The sequence below is a fragment of the Myotis daubentonii genome, chromosome 6, assembly GCF_963259705.1.
Source record: "Myotis daubentonii chromosome 6, mMyoDau2.1, whole genome shotgun sequence".
NCBI classification, from domain to species: Eukaryota; Metazoa; Chordata; class Mammalia; order Chiroptera; family Vespertilionidae; genus Myotis; species Myotis daubentonii.
Genome location: NC_081845.1, coordinates 47,317,284 through 47,342,266, shown reverse-complemented (window position 1 = coordinate 47,342,266; position 24,983 = coordinate 47,317,284). Strand labels below are relative to the sequence as shown.

Sequence of the window (24,983 nt, the reverse complement as noted above, 5' to 3'; positions counted from 1 at the left end):
GTGAGGATATCGACCCTTTGTATTCCTGCCCAAACACAGATACTCTGGAAAAATACATCAGAACAGCCAGTCACCAAAGATCAACAAAGTTGAATTGAAAAGACTCCAGTGCAACTGGTGCTTACAAACGCTGGTTCTGTTTCCATCAGTGAGACCCAGCTTTCCTAGTTGGTTTTTTGTTTTTTTTCAAAGTGGGTCCTTTAAAAGCACCTAGGGATTTTCTGTGATACAGTGTCTTTTAGAAAAACTTACGTTATGAGAGAGAGAAAAACAACAACTACAGAACGGTAAAACAAAGACAAACACCATCCTGGCAGGGTTTTTCATGGGAGGGTTTCTCCAAGGGGGCCCGCTGGACGTGTTGCACGTGCTGTGGAATATTCCTCTTGTCTCTCTGTGATATCTGCCTTTGTGTTTGGCATTACCGAGCCTGGGAGGTTATCATGAATGCCAGTCGTGTGTAATAAGCGCAACTGACAGGATTTAAAGGCTGAGCCTAACCTTTCTAATCCATCTATTCCCCATTCTGTGCCTCAGGCCATGCCTCTTCTGCAAGAATATACTACATTCTTGCGCCTGTGGTGGGAGCTGCAATAATTTCCTGACTGTCAGTCAAAGCCTCTCTCCTGGAGGAGTTGGGGAAATGCAGGCTTCTCCTTCTGACTAGAAGGAAAAGGAGCCATAAAGACTTTGCAGAATAAGATTATAGTCCTTTTCCCTCTTTTCTGTTAGGTTAAATTAATTAACAGAATAGACTAATTAAAATTAGATTAAAAATTAATTCTGAATTTTAAAATATACTTAGAAATTAATTTATCAGTAATTTGTTATAAAATAAATTCACTGATATTAAGTGAGAGCTATGTGTTGGGCATTGTTCTAAGCACTGGGGATACAAAATAGATCAGGTCTCTGTTCTTCTGGATCTTCTATCCTTTGAGTGGAGAAACAAAAAAAGAATCAAATAGACAAATATGGACTAAATGGCAAGGTAGTAAATGCTGTGAAAAAGATAAAGCAAAATAAGGAGATAGGGAATGAGGGCTGGAGAGTGGGGTTCTGTTTCACCTAGCATGCTCAGATAGGCCTCTCAGGGAAGATGATATTTGAGCAGAGGTGTGAAGGACATGAGCAAGTGAGCCACACTGATATATTGAGGAAGAGTGATTGGCAAAGAAAGCTGTAAACACTAGGGTCCTCAGGGTATTCAAAGAACTTTTTATGTTAAATGAAGAATTTGGATTTTTTTCAATGACGTAAAAGGTCATTGGTGAGTTTTGAATAAAGGAGTTACATAATTTTATTTATGTTTTTAAAGAATCAACTTGACTGATATTAGTAAAAACAGCATGAGGGGCAAAGGAGAAAACAGTTCAGTCGTTAGGAGGTTATTATATTTCATCTAGGAAGGCAGTGGATTGGAGTAGGCAGGGGTTGCCAACCTTTCAGACCTCACAGACCACCAGTTGGCAACCGCTGGACCAGAGTGATATCGATGGAAGTAGTACTGAGTGGTGATTGGGTTGTGGAACTATTTTGAAGGTAGAGTCAACAGGAGTGGCTGATGGATCAGATGTGAGATATGAGGAAAACAAGAAGAGTTCAGAATGATTTTGGGGTTTTAGCCTAAATCACTGAGAGCAGCTGTTTGCTGCGATGGTAGAATTGAGATAGGAGCAGGTTTGATGGTTGGTAGAGAGGATCAGAGTTCAGAATGGGGCACGTTTAGTTTAAGCTGCCTGTTAGACATTCATGTGGTGATACATCATAAGCATAATAGTCTGGAGTTCAAGGGTGAGGTCGGGGCTGAAAAAACAAACTTGAGTGTAATGAGCATAAATAGTTTTAAAGCCATGGGGTTGCATGAATCATCCACAGAGTAAATGGAGAGAGGAAAGGAGAGATCTGGGAATGGAGTTCTGGGCATCTCCAAAGCTTACAGATCGGGAAGGAGATGGAGAGGGGTGGTTAGTGAAGTACAAGAAACCAACAAACAGAGCACTGTGCGAGAAGCAAGGGAAGGAATCATTCCAGAAGGAGAGCAATCAACTTTGCTAACTGCTGTTGGCTTGAATAAGATTAATTTCTGAGAAATGACTATTGGATTTGGAGGTCACTGGTGACCTTAATCAAGAGCACTTTTAGAGGAACAATGTGAATAAAACTCAACAGGGGTGGGTTCAAGAGAGAATGTCGTAGAGCAAATAGTAGTATTAGACAACTTTCCTGAAGAAATTTGTTGTGAATGGCATATTTGTATGCTGGTACAGATATGGGTAGGTGGCTGGAAGGTTTGATGGTGAGAGCCTTTGAAGATCATGAGGTTTGAGTAAGAAGAAGATGGAGCCGAAACCGGTTTGGCTCAGTGGATAGAGCATCGGCCTGCGGACTGAAAGGTCCCAGGTTCGATTCCTGTCAAGGGCATGTACCTGGGTTGCGGGCACATCCCCAGTGGGAGATGTGCAGGAGGCAGCTGATTGATGTTTCTCTCTCATCGATGTTTCTAACTCTCTATCTCTTTCCCTTCCTCTCTGTAAAAAATCAATAAAATATATTTAAAAAAAAAAAAAAGAAGAAGAGGATGGAGGAGAGAGGTACATGTGAGAAGAAGCAGAATGGGACTGAATGGACCACATCAGTGTTTCTCATGCTGCCCAGGGGCCTTGTTAAAGCACCAGTTTCTGGGCCTCCCCCAGAAAGTTTCTGATGCCATTAAGTCTGGGGAGGCGCCCAAGAATTTGCAATTTTTATAAGCTCCCAGGTGATACTGATGCTGCCGGTCCAGGGCCTCCACTTTGGGAACCACTGGGTTTGGGAAATGGGAAATGAGTTAAGATGTTGGGAGCAGCGCTAAGGCCTTCTTGGGTCTGGCAGTCATCCATGTAAAGTGAATCTAGCCAACGTGGTTGTGTGCTTTTCTCTAGCCCTGTTCAGTAGCTCAGGAGTGGCAGCAGTAGGCACAAAGTTGGAATTAACCAGAAAAAATGACGAGTTGATATCACCAGTATATTTAAGAAGTTTTACTTCTCTGTGATGTCTTTGTTATAAAGATGCTATTTCTTCATCTTTCATTTGAAATAGAAAATATTAGAGAATCAGAGATTGAGAAAAATGAAAGTTTATGGTTGAAATTTACTGTTGCTGGACTTGGAAGTAAAAGGAAATAATATCACCTCTGGTCTCATATTGCAACTAGAAATATAAGCCCTTATCCCTAAAATATCTATTAATCATACTGTTACAAAATTCTGAAACATACTTTGAAAAACTAAAATTTGTTTGTTTTTAAATATTATGAGATTACACACATCACAAGTGAATTTTAAGACTATCATATTATTCTTTGCAAATGGTTATATACTCCTACAAAAACAAGTTGTTAGGTCCAGAGCCTTACACACATGAAATGAGTATAGGAAAGGAGAAGTCTGCTGTTAGAGTGAGGGCCACAGCTTGTTAGTCAGAATGTGGGAAAGAACTGACTTCCATAATTCAGATAGAGCATGTGACGTGGCAATTTAAATATAGCAATCTATTTTCCATGTTAAGCTAGTATCAATTTTTAAGTAACTGGTACTTTTCTTTTTATTAAATAACAGGTTTTGCTGGAGCCAGGTGTGATCCAGGATGTGTTAGCCGCTGGCAGCCACCTGCAGCTGTTGGAGCTCCTCAGTTTATGTTCCCACTATCTCATCCAGGTATGTGAGCTAGCATCCTGCCAACATGACCTTCACATTCCTTCCCTCTGTCGTTATAGGCGGTACCCCACCAACTGACAGGTAAAATGGAATGGGGGAGGGATGTGGTCTCTGCTGCTAGAATTTCTCCAGGATACAAGCTGAGAGCTCCTAGGAGCCAGCTGCAGCTCTCATGTCCTAGCTCATGGCCTCCACTCTCCCTGCCCACCCCAGATCCCCACCACCTTTGGGCAGTAGAGTAACTCACCAACCATGCACAGGGTTCACTGCCAGGGCCGGAGAGATGATGCAGGAACAGATCATGATTTGAAGCAGTGCTGTCTGGTTTCCACATGGAATAACCACAAATGCACAATAAGTTGGATAGTCCTTTAAGAATTCAGTAACAGAAACTAATATATCACAAAGTCGTAAGTGTATATTTAATTAGCACATGAACTTCCTAGGCAATAAATGCTGGAAAAATGAGTGATCTGTGCATTCTTCCCTTGATTTGCTGGGGTGGTCAGGAAGGCTCTGTGAGGGGCAGGGAGAAAAAAGCCTACTGTGAGTTCACACCAGTGTTTCACCTTCAGTCCTCAGCAACTTTAGACATTTTGTTTTATTTCTTTTTTTTTTTTTAATACCTCTATTGATTTCAGAGAGGAAGGGAGAGGGAGAAAGAGATAGAAACATCAGTGATAAAAAAGAATAGACTGGCTACCTCCTGCATGCTCCCTACTGGGGACTGAGCCCAAAACCCACACATGTGCACTGACCAGGAATCAACTGCAATCTCCTGGTTCATAGGTCAATGCTCAACCACTGAGCCATGCTAGCCAGGCTCTTTGCACATTTTTATAGGCGAAAAATCAGAGATTCAAAATGTACCCAGCTTGTCCAAGGTGACATGGCTGATGAGTGGTAGGCCTTTCTGATTCCAAAGACCATTATTTCTTCTTGGATGAAAACCCTTTGGCTCAGGAGGAAGATAGGGGACTTCTTGGGCAGATAGTGTAAGATATTTTATAGAGAGTTCAGTAATAATTCCCTGTATTGGGATCCTTCCATTTCCCCAACTTGTATGAATTTTGCTGACATTTATTACAGCATTATAAAGACAGTGAAAATAAAATTTAAAAAATGATAAATCCACACAATTTAATTCTGCTATCCTTGTGAATATGACATGAGATTAGTAAATAGAAAAATTTTACTTGTTTCCTGCTCAGTTATTTTATTTCCCTCCTAATTTTTTTCTCTAATTCTAAATATGGCCTTGATTATTGACTTCTGTTACTCACTAGGCAGTTTCCAAATCTCTTTCTGCTACATCATCTTATTTCATGTTCCCAGCAACTTTGGGAGGTAGGAACCAGTGTTTCCTTTGGTGATGGTGTGAGGGATGTCAGCCGTGTTCAACTAAGGAACAATTCAAATACAGTATATGAAAGTTTTATCATCTCAACTCATTTAATCTAATAGTAATGTTTAACTATTTTTTATCTTATTTTTTTTTCTTTTCCCCTCAATATTGTTGGGTAATATGGGAGAGCTATTTTTAATCCCTTTCTGCAAGTAGCAATGGGACTAATGTAGAAAGGTTACTTGACTTCAAAAGTGTGGGTTAGACTTGTGAAATTGAAATTACTTTTATATGCTATTTCTGCATCAAATATTGTAACTCAAACTTTCAACAGCATCACCTGATTCACTTTTTTAATGACAGGTATAATCAATGATATATGTTGACAAAAGTTTGGTTATTGCCGCTTATCATGATGCATGTTAAAACAGTGTGTCTATACAGTTGTGTGTGCACCTATATATTAGTTTTCTATAAATGAGAATTCCAGACAAACATTAGAAGATCATGAATATTTCCCCCTACCCCATCAGATGAATTTGTTGAAATATCAAATGACTGTGGGCTTTGGAATTTAATTCTTGCAGTTTATTATTTTGCTGAGGAAAACATGTAGCTTGCATACAGGTATATTTTGTGGACACATCATTTATTATTAGCTTGCTTGAACAGTGGTTGAAATTTTCACTTTCTTTTCACCAATATGCTTTCATCTCATTCTCTTGTGTAACTTTACTTTTCCGTTTTATCTGTGACCACTGCAAGATGTCCAGTGTGTGGAAGGAAACGTTGACTATAAGAGAACTGAAACCATGTTTATGTAGAAACCTTCATTATGCTAGTCCTTTAAAATATATGCCCTCCCTCTCCTTGGGGATTATAAAATGACCAGACTGGGTCAGTCTGCTTTTATATTTTGACACAGTCTTATAACAATACTTATTTACATTTTTTGTATTATTGCTCAACTGAGTTTTGATTTCATATAGAACCATTTTATTGAGTATAAAAATGTTTTATTAAAATGAAAAATCTTCAGTGCTTAAAACATACTTAGAAATTATGCTCCATCAATTAAGGGTAATCTCCGTCCTTGTTTAGTACTTTGTTCAACTAGGAGTCTGTGAAGCCATTCTCCTCACTAAATGTCTGGTGTTGTCTTGTTATTTTCAAATTACCATCATTTCTTTGGTTTTCTTCCAGAGGTGTGAAGGGTAGACCCCTCTCCTGTACTTCCTGTTATCCTCCAGGGCTCATTAAAAAGCACGTCCAAGGAGATCCCCTTGGTTGGTACTCAATGAATCACACCCACCCCAAGCCTCCCTGAGCCTCCTAACTACCAGCTATTGCCTTGGCCTGAAGCCCTTCTGCACATGCATGGATGCTGCTCTCCCCCCACCACCCAGCAAAGGGAAGGGCACCTCGAGGGCACTGTGTGGGCTCCTTGGTCTTGTGTCTCCTCTGGGAGACTGCTGAGGGCAGGGACCCCGAATATCCCCCTGTGTCAGTGAGGATAGGCATTGAATTCGCCTCCCAGGCTTATGAGGCCTTCACCTGATTAGTTTTTAGTCCCCAGGCTCTCTCCCAGGGCCAGTCACTGAGAACGCACAGGTTCTCAGTGCATGTCTGTAGAATAAACAGGCAGATGAGCAATGAAAATGATGCTAACTGATGGGGGTGGGGTTGGGGTGGACAGGGGCTACAATAGCCCATCATCCCAAGGTAAGGTATTTGCAAACAACTCCTCAAGTTTGTATCCTTTCTCACCCTCTTTGCAGTGAAATTTCATAGGACTGTCCTATGGAGACTGTCCTGTTAGTATACTAATAAGCATGACCTGTCAGGCTTTTATCTGCTATCTGTGATCCAGTCCCAAATAAAATGTGAATACTCCCTTCCCTTTTCCTCCTTCTACTCCTCTTCCTTGTCCACTGTGATCTTTTTAAAAAGTCCATCAAAAGATGCACCAATTCATTAAACAGCAATCATTGTCTTTAAAATGGGTCCAATAAAATGCATGGAATGCCTTGCTTTTCAGAGTACATGTGTTCATACATGCCACTCGCTGTTTTAAACCTCATAAAGGAATCTCTGCACATGAAGTGGTTTCAGTGTGTCTACTGGTTTACTGAATCCCTCAGATAAACATTACAAACCTTTTGAATCCAGATTGTTTCCCAAACTCTGATTTTTCCTAGCCTTTTTTTTTTAATTGAACATCTCCACCTAAATATCACACCGGATTCAAAATTAACATGAGAAAACCAGCCCTTTTCTCTAGTGATGCTCCCATGGGTCCATTAGTTGTCTAGAAATTTGGACATAGTGTTAGGTTCCTCACCACCATATCCAATCAGCCACCAAGATGGGTTGATTCTGCCTCCCAAATATCTCTCAGACCTGATCCTTTTCTCCATTACTAATGTCTTTAGACTTTCACCGTTGCTGGTTATAGGTTATGATGAGTTCATGACCTCCTCTAGGGATCTGCTTGTCTAGCCTCTGTCCATGCCAAACCACATTCCCCAGAGCCATCGTTGTCTTTCCCAGGGAAGGGAACCAACATTTTGGGAGCGCTGTTTATACTGTGTTTTGCACAAGGATTCCCATTTTTCCTCTGCAAAGTAATCCCTTAAGGCGGGTCAGTGTTGTTTTCTTTTTGCAGATGAAGAAACTGAAATTCAGAACTAGGATGTTGATCCAGTCTGAAAACCTCCACTTGCTCCCCTGACCACCATTCAAACTCATCATTTCATCTACAAAAGTCTTTAGCCTCGTCTCCAAGTCCAGACCTATTTCTTGCTTGCCCTAGTCTCTTCCCTAGCCTGTTGTGTCCTGGACCCTAAGGCCTTCCATTCATGTTGATACCTGCCAATAGGGGAGATGACAAGGTAGGGAAGATCCTTGGTGACAGGCAGAGCCTTCAGTCATCTCCTTTCGATAGTATCAAGGGGCAGGAGTAGGGAAAACACACACACACACACACACACACACACACACACACACACACACACACACCCTTCCCTCGGTGACACACACTGTGCTAAGATCATGGGTACTGACCACTGGACTTGGAGTTGTAGCCCCTGAAAGTGATGCATTAGGAGAAACGTGATTTGCTGAAAATGTCTCTTTTTTGTAGTTAGCTTTGTAAAGAAAATTTGTACATTTTGTATCACCTCCCTCAAATAGCAAATAGCATATTGTATTGTTTGATTATCGAGCGTTCTTTGTGTTCACCAAGTATCAGCCTTTATTATGTTATGCAATTTAAATATATTGATAAGGAAGGACCCATCAAGTAGACTTTGCAAATAAGATTGCCAAAGTGATGAAGAAACTCCTTTTGATGGTAATATACTTTTCATATCTATTCCTAGGCAGCAGGTGGCAGTGTGAATCCACCAGATTTCAGTAGTTAATTTAAAGCAAAAATCAGAAAAAATGAAAAGAAAAATTATTTATTTTGCTACATATTAGTCTTCTGACCTAATCAGTAAAAAAGTCATTATTCACATCACACTGGGCAATATGCATTGTAATTTTTAACAAATAATAGGAAACTGTTAATGTGTCCACAGGAAATACAGTTTTGTCTCGGGCTGCTGTGGTCATTTATCACTGCACTTTGTGAAATCACTCATTTGTTCTAATTTGAATGTAAATGACTCTAAGGTTTTACAAATAAGGTGACAGACTCACATAAATGTAATTGCAGGGTTCATCTCCCTCTCTTTATATATCACTCATTAGGTTATGAATTAAATACATCGTATTAAACCAGGGGCATGTCCAATGATGATATTGTAATGGCAAATTACTCCATGCTATTAGAGGTGTATTTTTTATTCATGGACATTAATTTGTCATTAAGCAGCATTAGTTTAGCACTTTTATGGGAAAGACGTGACCTGAAAGAGAGGTGATGCTGGGATGTGAGAGGAAAGGGATCCAGTGCTCCAGGTAGAGCATTTATCACCGAAAGGAAAACAGAGAAGGTTTGTTTCATTTCCCCCCACTTGTGTTGTTCTCTGCTTTTATGAGCATTAAAGATCATTCCCCCAGATTGAAGGTGTTGTTCTGTTTACAGTGTGCACGTTTGGACATCAAGTAAAGCAAAGCCAAAATTCTTACTGTTCATCATCCAGAAGCCAAGAACGCGAAAGGAGCAGAAGGGAGGACAACTCCCTGCCTGAATCTCTCTCCTCTGTGACTGATCGTATTAGTCATCCCTTGTCTTCATTTAGTCTTACACTAAATAGGCAACTGTGAGAATTCATTTTCTCTCTTCAGTGTACAAGGTGTGTGTGTGTGTGTGTGTGTGTGTGTGTGTATGTGTGTGTGTTTAATTTATTGAAGAGAGAGAGAGAGAGAGAGAGAGAGAGAGAGAGAGAGAGAGAGAGAGAACACCAATTTGTGTTCCACTTCTTTATGCACTCATTGATTGATTTTTATATGTGTCCTGACCGGGGATTGAACCGGCAACCTTGACATAGGGGACGATGCTCTAACTAACTGAGCTATTCTGCCAGGGCCAATATAAAGGTTTTAAGAATGTTATTCTCTCATGTGCGTAGGAAGAATTTTGGGCATATTGTTCTTCTCTTGCATAAATGGCAATTTTACTGATCTTTTACTAAGAATATATTTTCTCCTCTTTGAACTTTGAGAAGCACTGAATCCTTGAAATAGCTTCAAAGAAGCTTCAAGTATCTGAGTGCTGCTTTTGCATCAATTTCCTCATGGGTTTAATGTGGTTGGAAAATGTCTTACAGATCCCAGTTATATTGCTGGGTTCTTGAAGGCAGGATCATGCCTTACACCTCCTTATCTCTTCCTTCCTTCACATGTTTGAACTCAGTATGTGTTGGTCAGCTCAGGCTGCCATAGCCAAATACCACAAACAGGGTGATTTAAACAACAGAAATTTGTTTATTAAACACCTAGACAGTTCTGGGGGTGAAATGTCCAAAATTAGGGTGCTAGCATGGCTGGGTTCTGGTGAGAGCTCTCTTCTTGGCTTGAGTCTTGCTATGTTCTCACATGGTAGAGAGACAGCAAGCTCTTTGGTGTAATCTCATCCTGAGGGCCCTACCCTCATGACCTCATCTAAGCCTAATTATCTGCCAAAGATCACATTTCCAAATACTGTTACATAATGGGTTAGGACTTTAACATTGTGAATTTGGGGGGACACAGTACAGTCCATAGCAGTATGTATCAAGAGAATTAATGGTATGTCCATTCAGTAAAACATCGAAATTTTACAATATGAGAGGACAATTTACAGGGTGGAGCAGAAGTAGTTTACAGTTGTTCATATGAAAAATAATACAATCCTATATAATAAAGAGCTACTATGCAAATGGTTGTCACACCCTCACTCCATCACACCTAATGGCTCAGATAGTCAACACTGGGGAGAGAGAAATGGGGACCAGCCAGGCACAAATGAGCTTGCAAGAGGGGAATGGGAACCAGCCAGGCACAAATGAGCTCATGAGAGAGGAATGGGGACCAGCCAGGCTCCGCTCAGGAGAGGGACAAGCCGCTCACCCCATGGTCCCAGGCACCAGCGGCTACGCCTGCACCTGCAGCCTGGGAGAGGGACAAGCCGCACACCCTGTGGTCCTGGGTGCCAGCTCCTGTGGTTGCGGCCCAGGTGAAGCCGCCCGCCCACGGTCCCCTGTAGCTGCAGCCAGCCCCGGTGAAGCTGACCCAGGTCCTGGGTGCCTGTGGCCCCCCAGCGGGAGGGAAGCCCAGATCCCGGGTGCCTGTGACCAGCCAGAGGAGGGAATCCTGGGTCCCTGGTGCGGGGTGAGGCAGAGGCGGTTAGAGATGATCAGGCCAGCAGGGGAGCAGTTAGGGACAATCAGGCTGGTAGGGGAGGCGTTAGGGGCAATTAGGCAGGCAGGCAGAGGTGGTTAGGGGTGATCAGGCAGGCAGAGGTGGTTAGGGGTGATCAGGCAGGCAGGCAGAGGGGTTAGGGGCGATCAGGCAGGCAGGCTGACGAGCAGTTAGAAGCCAGTGGTCCCTTGCAACAGGCAGTTGGACATCCCCCGAGGGGCTTTGGATTGGAGAGAGTGCAGGCCGAGCTGAGGGACCCCCGCTCCCCCCACACGAATTTTGTGCACCAGGCCTCTAGTAATTAATAAATAAGTAATACAAGGATAAACTCTGTTTTGCATACTCACAATTGTAAACCTACTTTTGCCCCACCTGTGTTAATAAGTCAGTCTTCCGTTAGCTTTACCCATCAAATTCATTTTTTATGACCATTTTAACAAATATTTATTGACTTGTATATATGATTTATTGTATATATGATAGGCACTGTGCTACCTTTTTGGAATACAAAGATGGATAAGACATTTTCTGCCCTTGAACATTTTAAATTTTAGGGCCTCAGGAAGAGGGAGAAAAATATGTAGGCAGACTTAAATTTTAGGGTAGAGGGAGAAAAATATGTAGGCAGATCATTTTAATAAAGTATACTAATGAGTATGACAAAGGGATATACTGTGATATGGGGGAACCCAACTTAGTCTGAGTATGTGTACATCTGGGTAGGTCCAACTCAGAAAAGATTTCCTGGGGTCTGTACCTGAGCTGAACTTTGAACCTCATACTGGTCCCTGATTCAGCGCATGTAACATCCAGAAGCCACTACCCCAGCCCTGTAGGATATTCCCACACTCCTAGTGCCATACCGAGTAGTGAAAAGGCCATTCTACCATTATAACAGGCCTCCAGATCAGGGTAATGGAGAACATGGTAATACCAGGGAACTTCACAGACAGGAGCCGAGTGCCACACATTAATTTCTGTAAGATTCGTTTGTTGGTCAGAAGCAATCTACCTGTTGGTGAAAAAAGATATTTTATAATTCCACGCATGGTGAGTTTGGCAAAATCATTGTGGGCAGGGATAACAAACCTCTAACGTGTCTGTTCAGAGAGAAGATGTTTCACCTCTCCCCTGATGGAAATGCATTCGGCCTGCCATCAGAGGGCAGCTGGTTGCCCTGGGATCTGGTGCCACTGAGGACTCAGTGTTGATCTCTGCTGTTGGCAGTTTAGGCATCTACTCATGGCTGTAGCCACATCAGCCTTAGTGAGTGGAAGTCCTTGTTGCTGACCCTACACCTAACCTCTTTCTGTTCAAGAGTCCATTTGGCAAGGCCAGGGGCAAGGCCATGGTGGCTGGGGAAAGAGGCTGTCTGACACATCACAAGGCTGATTTCCTAGTTCCTATCTGATGAACTTGCCCTTTGGAAAGCATTCCCATGGAACACAAATAGATTCACACTCTGTGTCCATTGGAGTGGTCTATCCATATGTTTCTTCCCAAGACTTTCTTGTTACCAATTTTCCAGTTGTACTCCCTCCAGCTCTTTGACTGATAGCTAAACTGATAGCCAGGACTCAAGGTATCTCTGGCCATATTTCCTTCTGGGGAAAATGAACAACCAGATGCTTTGCTTCAAATTCTACCTGCTGGGAGGACTACCCTTGACTACCCTTCAGAGCCTTCCTGTGTGGGGCTGTAGTGCTCCACACGCCCATTTGGGGTGGTACCAGCACATTGTGCACACCCATCTGAACACCAGGCATGAGCTTTTCCTTCCTAAGTCAGCAGGAGACTCGTCCTGAGGCCACAAGGGAAGGAGGAGAGAGGATGCTGTGCAGCGGAGTAGGCGCTATGGGAATCTAAGCCACTTAACTCATGTAATTTGTGCTTTCAGAACTACTTCAGTCTAATCTAGCATTTGCCACTTCAGCTTGATGGTGGAGAGCTGCTATGCAGGCCCAGTTTTATGGCTCTGTGGACCAAACAACATCTAGTTCATGATGAAGAAGAAGAAAAGGAAAGAGGGGGAGTGGGGCAAAGGTAGAATTCCGAAGTCTGAAGTTTTTTTTTAATGTAGGTTAATCAGATATTTGAAGATTCTGTTGGTAAATTAAAACCAACAGATGCTCATAAAATAAGCAGAAAATCATGTTTCTTGCCTTTGACTCCTATAGATTTTTACCTCCAAAACTTTGAACCTTATCTATTCCTTCCATTCCAATATTTTTTTTACTTTTACTACGAATACTGTAATTTAAAAAAAAAGGTATTTCTATATCCATCTTTAAATCCTATACACAAACTTCAGATGGAGAATCTATCTAAAATACACATTTCACCATGACATTTCCCCATATTAAATACTTTAATGGCTCCCAGTGGATTCATTCAGCAAATATTCATGCTGAGTGTATGCTGCATGCCAGGTGCTGTGCTAGGCAGTGGGATGCAGTGATAAACAAGACAACTGAGGTCCCTGCTCTTGTGGAACTTATAATTGAGTAGAAGGTGGGCTGCAGCTCACCCCCAGAAATAAATGAACAGATCACAATGCCCAGGGCCCGTCCCAGACCAGTGAACTAGCCCCATCAACTGGGAGGAGAAAAAAGTTGTACTTCCTGATTCCACTTTGTTCAACATCTGATCAATGGGCTCAGTGGAGAATTAAAGAATACCCACAAGTCTGTGAGTGATACAGAGCTAGGAGAAATGCTCAGGCCCTCGCCTGGAGTATTCATATCTAACCTTGGGTGCATATTACATACACCTGGGGAGCTTTAAAGGTGCCCTAACCAAGCAAGTCAAAGTCTTAGGAGAGAGGGGCCCTGATATCTGCATCCCAACAATCCCTTTATATTCTTTTCCACCAATTTAAAACAAACAAACAAAAAACTGTTCAGTCATTTCTCCTGTTCCCCACCCCACTTATATATTACAACTTCTTTATCCATCCGTACATGAAAGGACACTAAGCTTGTTTCCATATCTTGGCTATTGTAAATAATGCTGCAATGAACATGCAAGTACATATATCTTTTTGAGTTAGTGTTTTCATTTTCTTCAGATAAATACCCAGAAGTGGAGTTGTTGGAACATATGGTAGTTCTATTTTTAACTTTTGAAGAACCTCCATACTGTTTTTCATAGTAGTTACACCAATCTACATTCCCACCAACAGTGCACAGTTCTTTTTTTTTTTAACTGGAAACACTTTCTGTGGAGAATGCATTTGGCACTGAGGATCTTGTGTATTTTCCAGTGTTATACTAGATTATCATTTTTTAAATTTATTTTTATTTATTTCAGAGAGGAAAGGAGAGGGAGAGAGAGGTAAAAACATCAGTGATGAGAGAGAATCATGCATCAGCTGCTCCTGCACACCTCCCACTGGGGATCGAGCCTGCAACCCAAGCACATGCCCTAACCAGGAATCAAACCTTGACCTCCTGGTTCATAGGTCGATACTCAACCACTGAGCCACACCAGCTGGGCTAAATTATCATTTTTAACTAGGTAGTACTACAATGACTTATAGGAAGTTATCTCTCCCAGACAATGTATTATTATGATTTTAATTTTTAACTTAACAGTATTTCTGAAATACATAATATACAGTGGGTATTTCAAATGGAATAATTTATCCTCAAGATTGAGAAATTATAACTTAGATAAGACAAATAATTGTTCCAACATATATATTTAATATGCCTCTCATCTGAAATACAACGCTGTTTCATAGTTCACTAGAGCTGATCCTCACATTTGGAGAAAGTTACAGTACAAAGTTTGGGAAATATATTACAAATTATTTAGTCTTTTGAAAATTGTATTTAATCAGTGAAAATGATTAGAAATGTTTGGAATGTATCAGCCCTACTAAATCATAGCCAACTGCTAATTATTTGTTCTAATCAAGACTGTTTGCTATCTGGCATGTGTAATCCAGAATATCTTATTTGCCAAATATCATTAATATTAATATTTGCCTGAAAAATATATCATAAAACCCTTTAGTAGCCATTTTAAGATCCCAATTAATTTTTTCATATGCCATTATGTTGGCTCTTACCCCTAAGCCCACACCAAGGATGTCAGTAAGTGACAGCCCAGAGGCATGCTGCCTGGCTGGGGAAGTCATTCGGGCATTTTAATTTGTTATGTGGATAATCTAGGGTGGACTGTGTTTTCCTTTTAAGAGAGATTATCCTTTAAAAATATTTTTTATTGATTGATTAAGGTATTACATATATGTCCTTTTCCCCTTCCCCCCCCCCCCTCACACTCATGCCTCCCCCCCACCTCCCCGGTGTCTGTGTCCATTGGTTAGGCTTATATGCATGCATATAAGTCCTTTGGTTGATTTCTCCCCCTTACCCCCACCCTCCCCTACCTTCCCCCTGAGGTTTGACGGTCTGATCGATGCTTAAGAGATATTATCTTGAAGGAGTTTTTAAATATTAGTCATTTCTATTCTAAGCTGGCTGGGAAATTTTAAAATTACTCTCAGAATATTTTTCTCAAAAATAAAATGTTTCTAAGGTTTATTAATGCTAGAGTTCAGAATCAATAAACAAAGCAAACAGATATCAAGCTCACTTAATTCCATTATTAAAACTTGGAAATTAAGTTCATTGTAAGACAATTTGCTTCATTTGAGATATTTATCTCCCCACCCACCCTCTACCCACAAACATTTCTACCCACAGTTAAATGTCTGCTGTTTTCTCAAAGGCTAAACCAACTTTATGCTCCTTACTCCATCGGGCACCTTCTGTATGTCCTATGGTTTCAGTGTCCCCTCCCTCCACTGGCACCTTTTCTTCAGTTTATAAATAGGAGCAATAAGATGAGAGAAACTTTTCTTATTATTTCATTACTGCAACCCTCTCCCTCCATTCACTACCAACCTGTGATCAGTGTGTTCACTTCCTTACTTTCTGTTCACTCTTCAATTCTATTGAACTCAGTTCTCTGCCTTCATTACTCCTGAAAAGCCATTCTAACAAAGGTCACCGTGCTTTCTAAATGTCAAACGCAGTGGGCCTGAATGTGACCACTCCACTGTATGTTGACACAGGTAGCTCCACTCTTTCCTACGCCTCTCTTTTCTCAAGACTCTCCTGTTCTCCTCCTACTTCTCTTTAGTTCCTTTATTAGCTCCTCTTTCATCAGCTCCTTGCACATCCCTGTGGTCATGGTGGCTGTGTACAGGTTCTCTTCTCGCTCTCTTTTATCCATGTATGGAGAGTTACTTATCCCAGTCCCCTCTCCTGAGCTCCAGACCTCTACAACCAGCCAACATCTCCACTTGACATTTCTCACGCACTTCAAATCCATCTGCACTCTGTCTCATGAACCTAATCCTCCTTATTTTTGTTAAGGAACCATCTTTATAGTAACGCAAACCAGTGTAATGTTGGCGTATTTCACACTGCTCTGTGATCCCACTAAAATTTGTTGGTTGAGGCTCCTAAGTAGCTCTCAAATATGCCTTCCTCTCTTTCTCTTAATTATCACTGACATCACTCAGGTATAGGTTCTTCTTCCTGAGCTACTCCTGCAATAGCTCCGCTGTGCTCCTGCCTGTTGTCAATTACTTCCTGGACTAGAGAAACTTCCTGCTAACCAATGAGCCTGCGTTCACTCTTGCCCTACTCTAGTACCCTCTCAAAAATGTTTTTTGATTGATTTTTTGAAGTTTTTTTTTAAATCCATGAAAAATTCTGTTCTTTGATTTTAAAAAAATAAACGATCATGTCATGCTCTTGCTTTAAGTCATTGATTTGTCAGTGGCTCACCATTACCTTCAGGATAAGGGTTATCCCTCTTAATTTGGCACACAGGTCCCATCTTTATTATGAAACGTCCTAGCTCTTTAGCCTTTTTTAAAAAGTTTACTAGCCACATGCTGTGCCACAGTGATTGTGAGCTTCATGGATTTCCCTGTCCCGAAACTTCTTTGTATGAAGCCTCCTTCTTCGTGGGTTAGTCTTCCCTCGCTTGGTCATCGGATGACTTCCTATTTGACCCTCAGGTACTTTGCTCATCTCCCTTTGCAGAGTTGCCTGGTCAGTCCACCTCATTGGAGTTAAATTTCCCTCCTTTTCATTAATGACGGGCAGTCTTCTGGGGTGCTCATCACACCACATTGTTTGTATTGATATACTTACCTGTCTCTCCCTGATTGATATAACGTCATGTTCCAGAGTTATGTGACCTTGGGTGAGTTACTTAATCTTTTTGCCTCCACTCCTCGTCTGTAAAATTCAGATATGGTATCCAATATACAATCTACCTCTTAGGGGTATTGGAGGAGTCAATGAGATAGTATGGTGTACAAGTAAAGTATCTTACAGCTTGGTATCCTACATGCAGTAGGTGCCCTGAGCCCATAGAATGGAATGCTTCATTTGTGAATTCCCCTGTTAATTCTGGTTATCTTCCTACCCACTCCCCTTACCCCCGTTTTCTCTCATTCCTGGAATGTCAGCAATTTTATTACCTGCTTTCAATAAAAAACATGATAAGTCTGTTCCTGAAAATTTTGGAAGCGATCACCATTCTGTAAAAGGTGTATTTTCTCTTGGCCACTTCTCTTTGATTTTTGTAGGAGTGCATATATTATTTCAAAAAGAGTCAAAAATAAATGAACCATCACTTTCTCCCCTGCCTCTGAAATGTGAAAACATCCTGATAAAATGATATCTTAATAAATAATAAAATCAATGCTTTTAAAGGCAACACATTGCATTTTATTGATACTTTATAAATAGGAAGTTTTGCTTTATTATTTCCCCTGCCCTTCCTACAAATAAAACATTTTGCCCCATCCTCATACACAGAATCCAAGAAACAACTGGAAAAATCTTTCATTTCTAGCTCTACTGCATAGTAGTTGCTTAGAAACCCATGTTGCTTGGGTTCCTTCTACATGTGCCACCAGAGCTTCCTCTGATAGGAACACTTTGTGATATGGTTGCATGGTGTCCTAAGCTCCCTGATCAGAGGAAATAAAGCAGTGCTTTTGTTCATATGAATAAACATACGTTATTTCTTACGAGGAGACTGCCATTGCATGCACACCTCCCACCAGCTGTCTTTCTTTCCCAGACTTCTCTTCCACCCACTCTCTCACTCTCTATCTACAAATATCCTTTAGAGCTGGCTGCAGACCTTTTCCCTGCTACACAATGAGGGGCATGTGCTCAGCCCCTGGAAAATGACTGCTTGTCTCTGTGTCATTAATTCAGCTCAAGGTACCCTGGCCTCTGCTCCCTACATTCCGTGTAATGTTTGCCACTTCAGAGGGTAGGATGAGGGGCTGGTGTCAAACAATTAGTCTTGCTACAAAAATATGTTTCTGTAGGTTAGAACCATTCCTTTCTCTCTCTCTCTCTCTCTCTCTCTCTCTCTCTCTCTCTCTCTCTCTATATATATATATATATATATATATATATATATATATATATATATATATTCCATGTTAATTGTTCTTAAACTTGACTGCATGGCATCACTTGAATGGCTACTTAAAACAGGCTGCTGGCCCACCCTAGAGTTTCTTATTTAGGAGGTCTGGGGAGGGGCCTGGGAATTTGCATTCTAACCAGATCCCATGATGCTGATGTTACTGAGCTGGGGACCACAGATTGAGATCCACCGCCCTAGACACTGGTGCCACACTGCTTCACATCAATTACCTGCCATTAAATCATTGATACTTAGATTTTGAAGGTGTCATATTTAGATATATTTGAACTGACCTTAGTTTATACTTATAAAAGTGTCGATGTTATGTATCCATCATAACATTGAAAATATAAAAAAGCCCAAACAATATGGATTTAAAACAAACACACACACACAAAAATAACTCTTCTAATCCCCATTCTTATGTATAATAATTGATTAAGACAAATAGTCTCTATGGTTAACTGGAAGATTGTTCAAAGTCTGGAGAATTGGTCTAATTTTCAGCACTCTGACTTTGCATACCAGAGCTAAGGGAAGATATCATAATTACTTCTATACTCCACGATTATTTTTAAAAATTTTTACCTGATTTTTGCCTCTCATAGTTCAAAAAAAAAGCTTGTAGTTATTGAAGTTTTCGTTGTAAAGCCCTAGTTGCACAGGTAAACTATTTTCAATTAAAGAAAGAAAAGTGTACATTAATTTCCTCTAGCTCATCCATAATTTAGTAGTAATTACCTGATGTGCTGAGGCAGCGTTAGTAAACTTTGCAATAGCGTTTTGCAGTACATGGTGACTGTGGCTGGAATTATTAGTTGTTGGCGATGGCTGTGTCTCTGTGCTCCCTTCCTCCTGGATTTTCAGCTTACTACAGACTTTCCCCAGGAACAATATAAAATTATTCATGAGCCTGGGATATTATGCATACAATTGATTATGAAAATGTACTAGTAACCTAATTGTGGAATTCCTCTCTTATACAGCACAGATATATTTAAATAGGCCTTCAAAGATTCCCAGAATTAGAGCATGCTGAGTTTTTTCTTTTATATTTTGAATTGCTGCTAATATTTTGTTTTAGTTTAATCAAATTGTATCATGTGCATATCTATGTCAAAATATGAATATACAGTTTCATGTTCATAGTTGTCCTGATATGTTTATATACAAATATACCTACATATCTATAAATAAAATATCAGGTTTTACCTCATGTTATCACATCACAAGTAATCCGGCCTGCATTGTCAATGAATTGCTCATTTTTTCTTCTATAAGAATTGGACTTTATCCTATGAACTCTAATATAAGATATTATGGACAGAACTCACAGGTCCCTTTATGTATATATGTGTGATTATTTTTTCCCTACATGGTTCATCTCAAGTCTGTCAAAAGGTTTGGGTTTTATTTATTCATTGCAACCTGTTCCAAAGGGCCAGCCCTTCACTCCACAGCCACAACAAAGCCCTGTATGCTGTCTCCTCTAGTCCTGGAGTGCAATCCTTTCCTGCTGCACCAGGTTGTGTAGTCACGTAATACCTTGATTTATAACCAGGTTGTAATCCAAATTGGAAACAGGTGGAATCACAACTGGGTACGGTGCCTTGGATATTAATAGCTTGGCTCAGCAGTGGAATTTCTAAAGCTGTATACACTTTTTTTTGCCTTAATTATGCATTCATTAAAAGCTTTTATACCCAACAGAATAAAGTAAATATTTTTTGATCTCAATAGCATGCTCCCAGACTGTAGATTTGCACAGCAGGGTCTTGATAATCTGAATAAATTGTATTTCTCCAAGGAGTTTATCTTTCAAATAAGGTCATAAAGCAGTGCAGCTCCTCCATCCTTAGATTTCTCCATGTGCCTTTTCTGCCGTGAGTAATATAGAGCCTGGGAACCAGAGTGTATCACAGTGATGCATACTTGGGGATGGTCTGTATAGGGTCTCATCTGTTCTCCTGGTTTATCTTTGGTGAAATCTTTTATAAGCACAAAAGAATGAATGATTTTACATGACAATTATGATTTTTGCTGATATTTGCAGAAAAAAATCCATATCAGATATGTTCTGTGTTTTTCCTTCACCCAATCAGTGAATAGCATTTATAGAAATGCAAAGCTATAGTTTAAGCACTGTTGGTAGCAGTTTTAAAAGAGAATAATAATAATGATAGCAACTGTATGTTGACCATCACTATCTGAAAGGCACTTTAGATATATTTTTGGGAATTCTTGCCACAGATCACTATTCCCATGTTTTTTAGATGAGAACATTAGACTCAGAGGTTAACTGTTTATTGAGGCTATGCAAATGGTCAGCTTCAAATTACATGTTTTCCCACCTTCAGACTAAAGGATCAGCTAGGTTCTTGTCCCACAACTTATGACCTAGTGAAAAGAGAGGGGAAATATAAAATTACAAACCCAAGTAAATATGCACAACCAGTTGCACTTATAATTTTTCTGAGCCATAAAAAATAAAATGACTCCCATTTAACCCAATAATCCAACTTCTAGGAATATAGCCCAAGAAATCAGAAACATCAATCAGAAAGGATATATGCACCCCTATGTTCATAGCAGCACAATTTACCATAGCTAAGATTTGGAAACAGCCTAAGTGCCCATCGGCAGATGAGTGGATTAAAAAACTGTAGTACATCTACACAATGGAATACTATGCTGCTGTAAAAAAGAAAGAACTCTTACCATTTGCAACAGCATGGATGGACCTGGAGAGTATTATGCTAAGTGAAATAAGCCAGTTGGAGAAAGATAAGTATCACATGATCTCACTCATTTGTGGAATATAAGTAACAACATAAACTGATGAACAAAAATAGATCCAGAGACACAGAGGCATCGAACCGATCGTCAAACCTCAGAGGGAAGGTGGGAAGAGTGTGTGTGTGTTGGGCAGGGTTGGAGTGGGGTGGTAAGAGATCAACCAAAAGACTTGTATGAATCATATAAGTATAACCAATGGACACAGACAATAGGGAGGGTGGAGGCCTGTGCTGGGAGGCAGGAGCAGATGGGGAGAGGTCAATGGGGAGGAAAGGAGACATATGTAATACTTTCAAAAATAAAAAATTTAAATTAAAAATAAAGAATAAAATTGCGATATACCTGATATTGAATGGTAGCCTGAAAATAGCATATGATTGTGAAAAGTTTAGGCAATAAACTCCTCCCACTACCCTTTAGACTTCTGTAGTTTTCTCCAGTGTGGCTAACATTCCAGGCATGTACTTTTATTTTTATTTTTTCTTAATGACATCTGGTGTTGAACATCTTTTCATATGCTTATATGCCATCTGTATATCTTTTTTATTATTTTATTTTTAATATGTTTTTATTGATTTCAGAGAGGAAGGGAGAAGGAGAGAGAGATAGAAACATCAATGATGAGAGAGAATCATTGATTGGCTGCCTCCTGCATGCCCCACACTGGGGATCGAATCGAACTGTGACTTTCTGGTTCACAGGTTGTCACTCAACCACTGAGCCATGCTGGCTGGGCATATCTTCTATTTTTTTTAAAATATATTTTATTGATTTTTTTACAGAGAAGCAGAGAGAGGGATAGAGAGTTAGAAACATCGATGAGAGAGAAACATTGATCAGCTGCCTCCTGCACATTCCCTGCTGGGTATGTGCCCACAACCAAGGTAAATGCCCTTGACTGGAATCAAACCTGGGACCCTTGAGTCCACAGGCCAACGCTCTATCCACTGAGCCAAACCGGTCAGGGCGAGGGCATATCTTCTTTTACAAAAAAATAAAAATCCTCACCAGAGAAAATCAGGCATGTACTTTTAAATATTTTAATTCATTAAATATTAAAATATTTAATAAATGTATTTACTACCTAACAAATTAAGTTTTAAAACACTTAAAAATACTTCAAAATATTCAAATATTTTTAGAGGAGCAAGAGAATCTATGTTTAATTGTATACTAAGAAATAAAAGCAAAAAAAAATGAATTTTTAAATGTCTGTTATTTTTCCTTACCTACCCACAGTTAATCAATCAAAACTGATTAAGCAGCCACTTTGTGAAGACAGAGGAAGATCAAAAGAAGTGCAGAGACAGTCTGTACTTTTATGCACAGCCGGGGAGAAACGTCTGAAACCACTTGCCAGGGGTTAAATGAAAAGGGTGAAATAAAAGATACGAGTGGCTCCTGTAAATAGAAGCCAGGAGAGGGCCTGATTCTTTCAGCTGGAGTGGCCCGGCTTTCTTAGGAAGTGGAATCTGATCTTGGGAGTCCCCCCCAGGAGGAGAAGAGCGTTTATAATGTACGATCTCTCTTTTCTTACAGGCTCTTTAAAGTCTGTTGAATCAAACAGTCTTTAAATGCTTCACAAACAATAACCATTTGTGACCGGGATTCTTAGGGTTCTCCTTATGGTCTAAAGAAAAACCATGAGCATTCAATTAATTTCACTTGGCAAACAACATGGACATTTATGTATCTCTGCTTATCCTTGAGTGCCAAGTGAAGTAAGGTTCTTTTCAACATTCTGGGGAGGGAAAAAAACACACAAAAAACCCCAACGTGAAAAGTCAGGAGACCTGGGAGTCACTGTGGAAGCTACTAGGCCTGATGCACCTGCCCCCTCGCGTGGCCCTTCCACCACACCTGCCAATCCTGTGAGGGCCCTGGCAGGAAGTAGCATCAAGAGAGAATCTCTCTCCCTCATCATTGATGTTTTTCTCTCTCCCTCTCCCTTCTTCTCTGAAATCAATAAAAATATATTTAAAAGAAAAAGAGAGAGAGAATCTCGCAAGCTCATATCAACTATTTGAGAGCACCTTTCTCAGCTAATCGCGGAAGATCGGTTCCTTTTGTCCAGTTGTAAAGCCATACCTATACCCAAGTGTCATTTCCTCGTTCCATTTGAAGTCATGGATGTGCTTTGTTTTAAAAACTTTAAAAAGTGTTGCTTTTTAAAATTCATTATCCAACAAATTGTTCTCAATTACAATCTATGATAAAGGGGTTATGATTGGCATTGTACAAAAAGGATACAAAAAGCATCAGATATAAAACCAGTTTTCTCGAGTTTACTGGGAACATTGTTACTTAGGAGATATATGCATGAGCAGATTAGTGACAGTGACGGGGTGTGTGACGGGACACTTGAAGTGGGAAGCGTTAGGGTTCAGTCAGTGACAGAGGGCTTTATATTTACTAAGCCCGACTTGGTACTTGATTCCTAAAAGCAGTCGATAATATGTTTTTTTTTAGCTTTTAGTTAACCTTGCTTTCAAAGTGAAACTATACTGGTTTTATATGCAGAGGGGATGTATAAAGTTATTTGGAATAGACTCTGGAATGTTGCGTGTTTATTTGTTTTTTTAATTTCTTTACTTCCCGAGCAAGGGTGACTTTTCATTTAGAGGAGTTCTCAAAATGTGATGTAGTGTCAGCATTTTATAATAGAAGTTCACGTGTTATGGGTACCCTTCATGTTCAGGATAGTACCACTGTCTCCTGACCATGTTTTTTTTTTTAATTAATAAATCTTTATTGTTCAGATTATTACAGTTGTTCCTCTTTTTCCCCCCATAGCTCCCCTCCACCTGGTTCCCACCCCACCCCATGCCCTTACCCTCTGCCACTGTCCTCATCCATAGGTGTAAGATTTTTGTCCAATCTTTTCCCGCACCCCCCACACCCCCTTCCCCCAAGAATTGTCAGCCCACTCCCTTTCTATGCCCCTGCTTCTATTATATTCACCAGTTTATTCTGACTTAATTTTTAGGTTCACTTGTTGATAGGTATTTATTTGTTGTCACGTTGTTGCTGACCATGTTTATCTGCAGTAAACTATTGACATGTGGTACCTATGGTGACATCTTGGAAGGGCAGTATAAGTGAAGGGCATCAATCATTGGAAATGAAAGATCGGAATTACAATGGTGAAACACAGTATTGTTAAAATAGTCACATCTGTTGAGTATTATTAGCCAGAAAAATCTGGAATCCTGATTCAGTTGGTCCTCTTATAGTGGGAAAATTCAGGAAATCAAAATGGTATTACTTTTATTTTGACCTTGAGAGATCTTGAACACAACTCACAGTCTGAGAACCCTACCAAGGGACATACAAAGCCCACACTTGTCATTCTCTTGCTGCCTCCCCTGGTATGGGAAGACTGATGGAAGGGCCACGGAGTTTACCCTCAGCCCCTAACTGCCCCACTTCCTCCTAGTCCTGTTCTCACCACCTGATAATTTGCCTCACACATGTAATTACATTTGAATATAACCCCAAAGAAGGTAATATTTGCATTCTTTTCCCTACCGTATTCTGTAGTTAATCTGGGGAATAACTATTTTAATGATTTAATTAGGGGAATTGATCACACAGAAAGATTGAATTTAGGAAACATATAAGGTTTAAGAATTAATGCACATGGAAAACTGGGCTTTATTCAAAAGCTAGTAGTGTATTTGGGGACATATTTTATGGCTCTTCTTCTGTTATTTAACTTGTCATTCACACTATAAGAAACAAATAGAAGGGAAGAGAGAATCCAAATAGCCCCAAACCAAAGGAAAATAGGTACTATTTAAAAAGATTCCCCAAAGAACAACAAT

General features: G+C 40.2%; 1 protein-coding gene across 1 annotated transcript in view; it reads left to right on the top strand.

Moving 5' to 3' along the window:
- Positions 1-24,983, top strand: part of KLHL32 (kelch like family member 32) — a 189,831-nt gene that overhangs the window by 96,758 nt on the left and 68,090 nt on the right. The window contains exon 5 of the mRNA XM_059700895.1: positions 3,600-3,698. Within this exon, the coding sequence (XP_059556878.1) occupies positions 3,600-3,698 (99 nt within the window). The remainder of the gene's footprint in view (positions 1-3,599; positions 3,699-24,983) is intronic.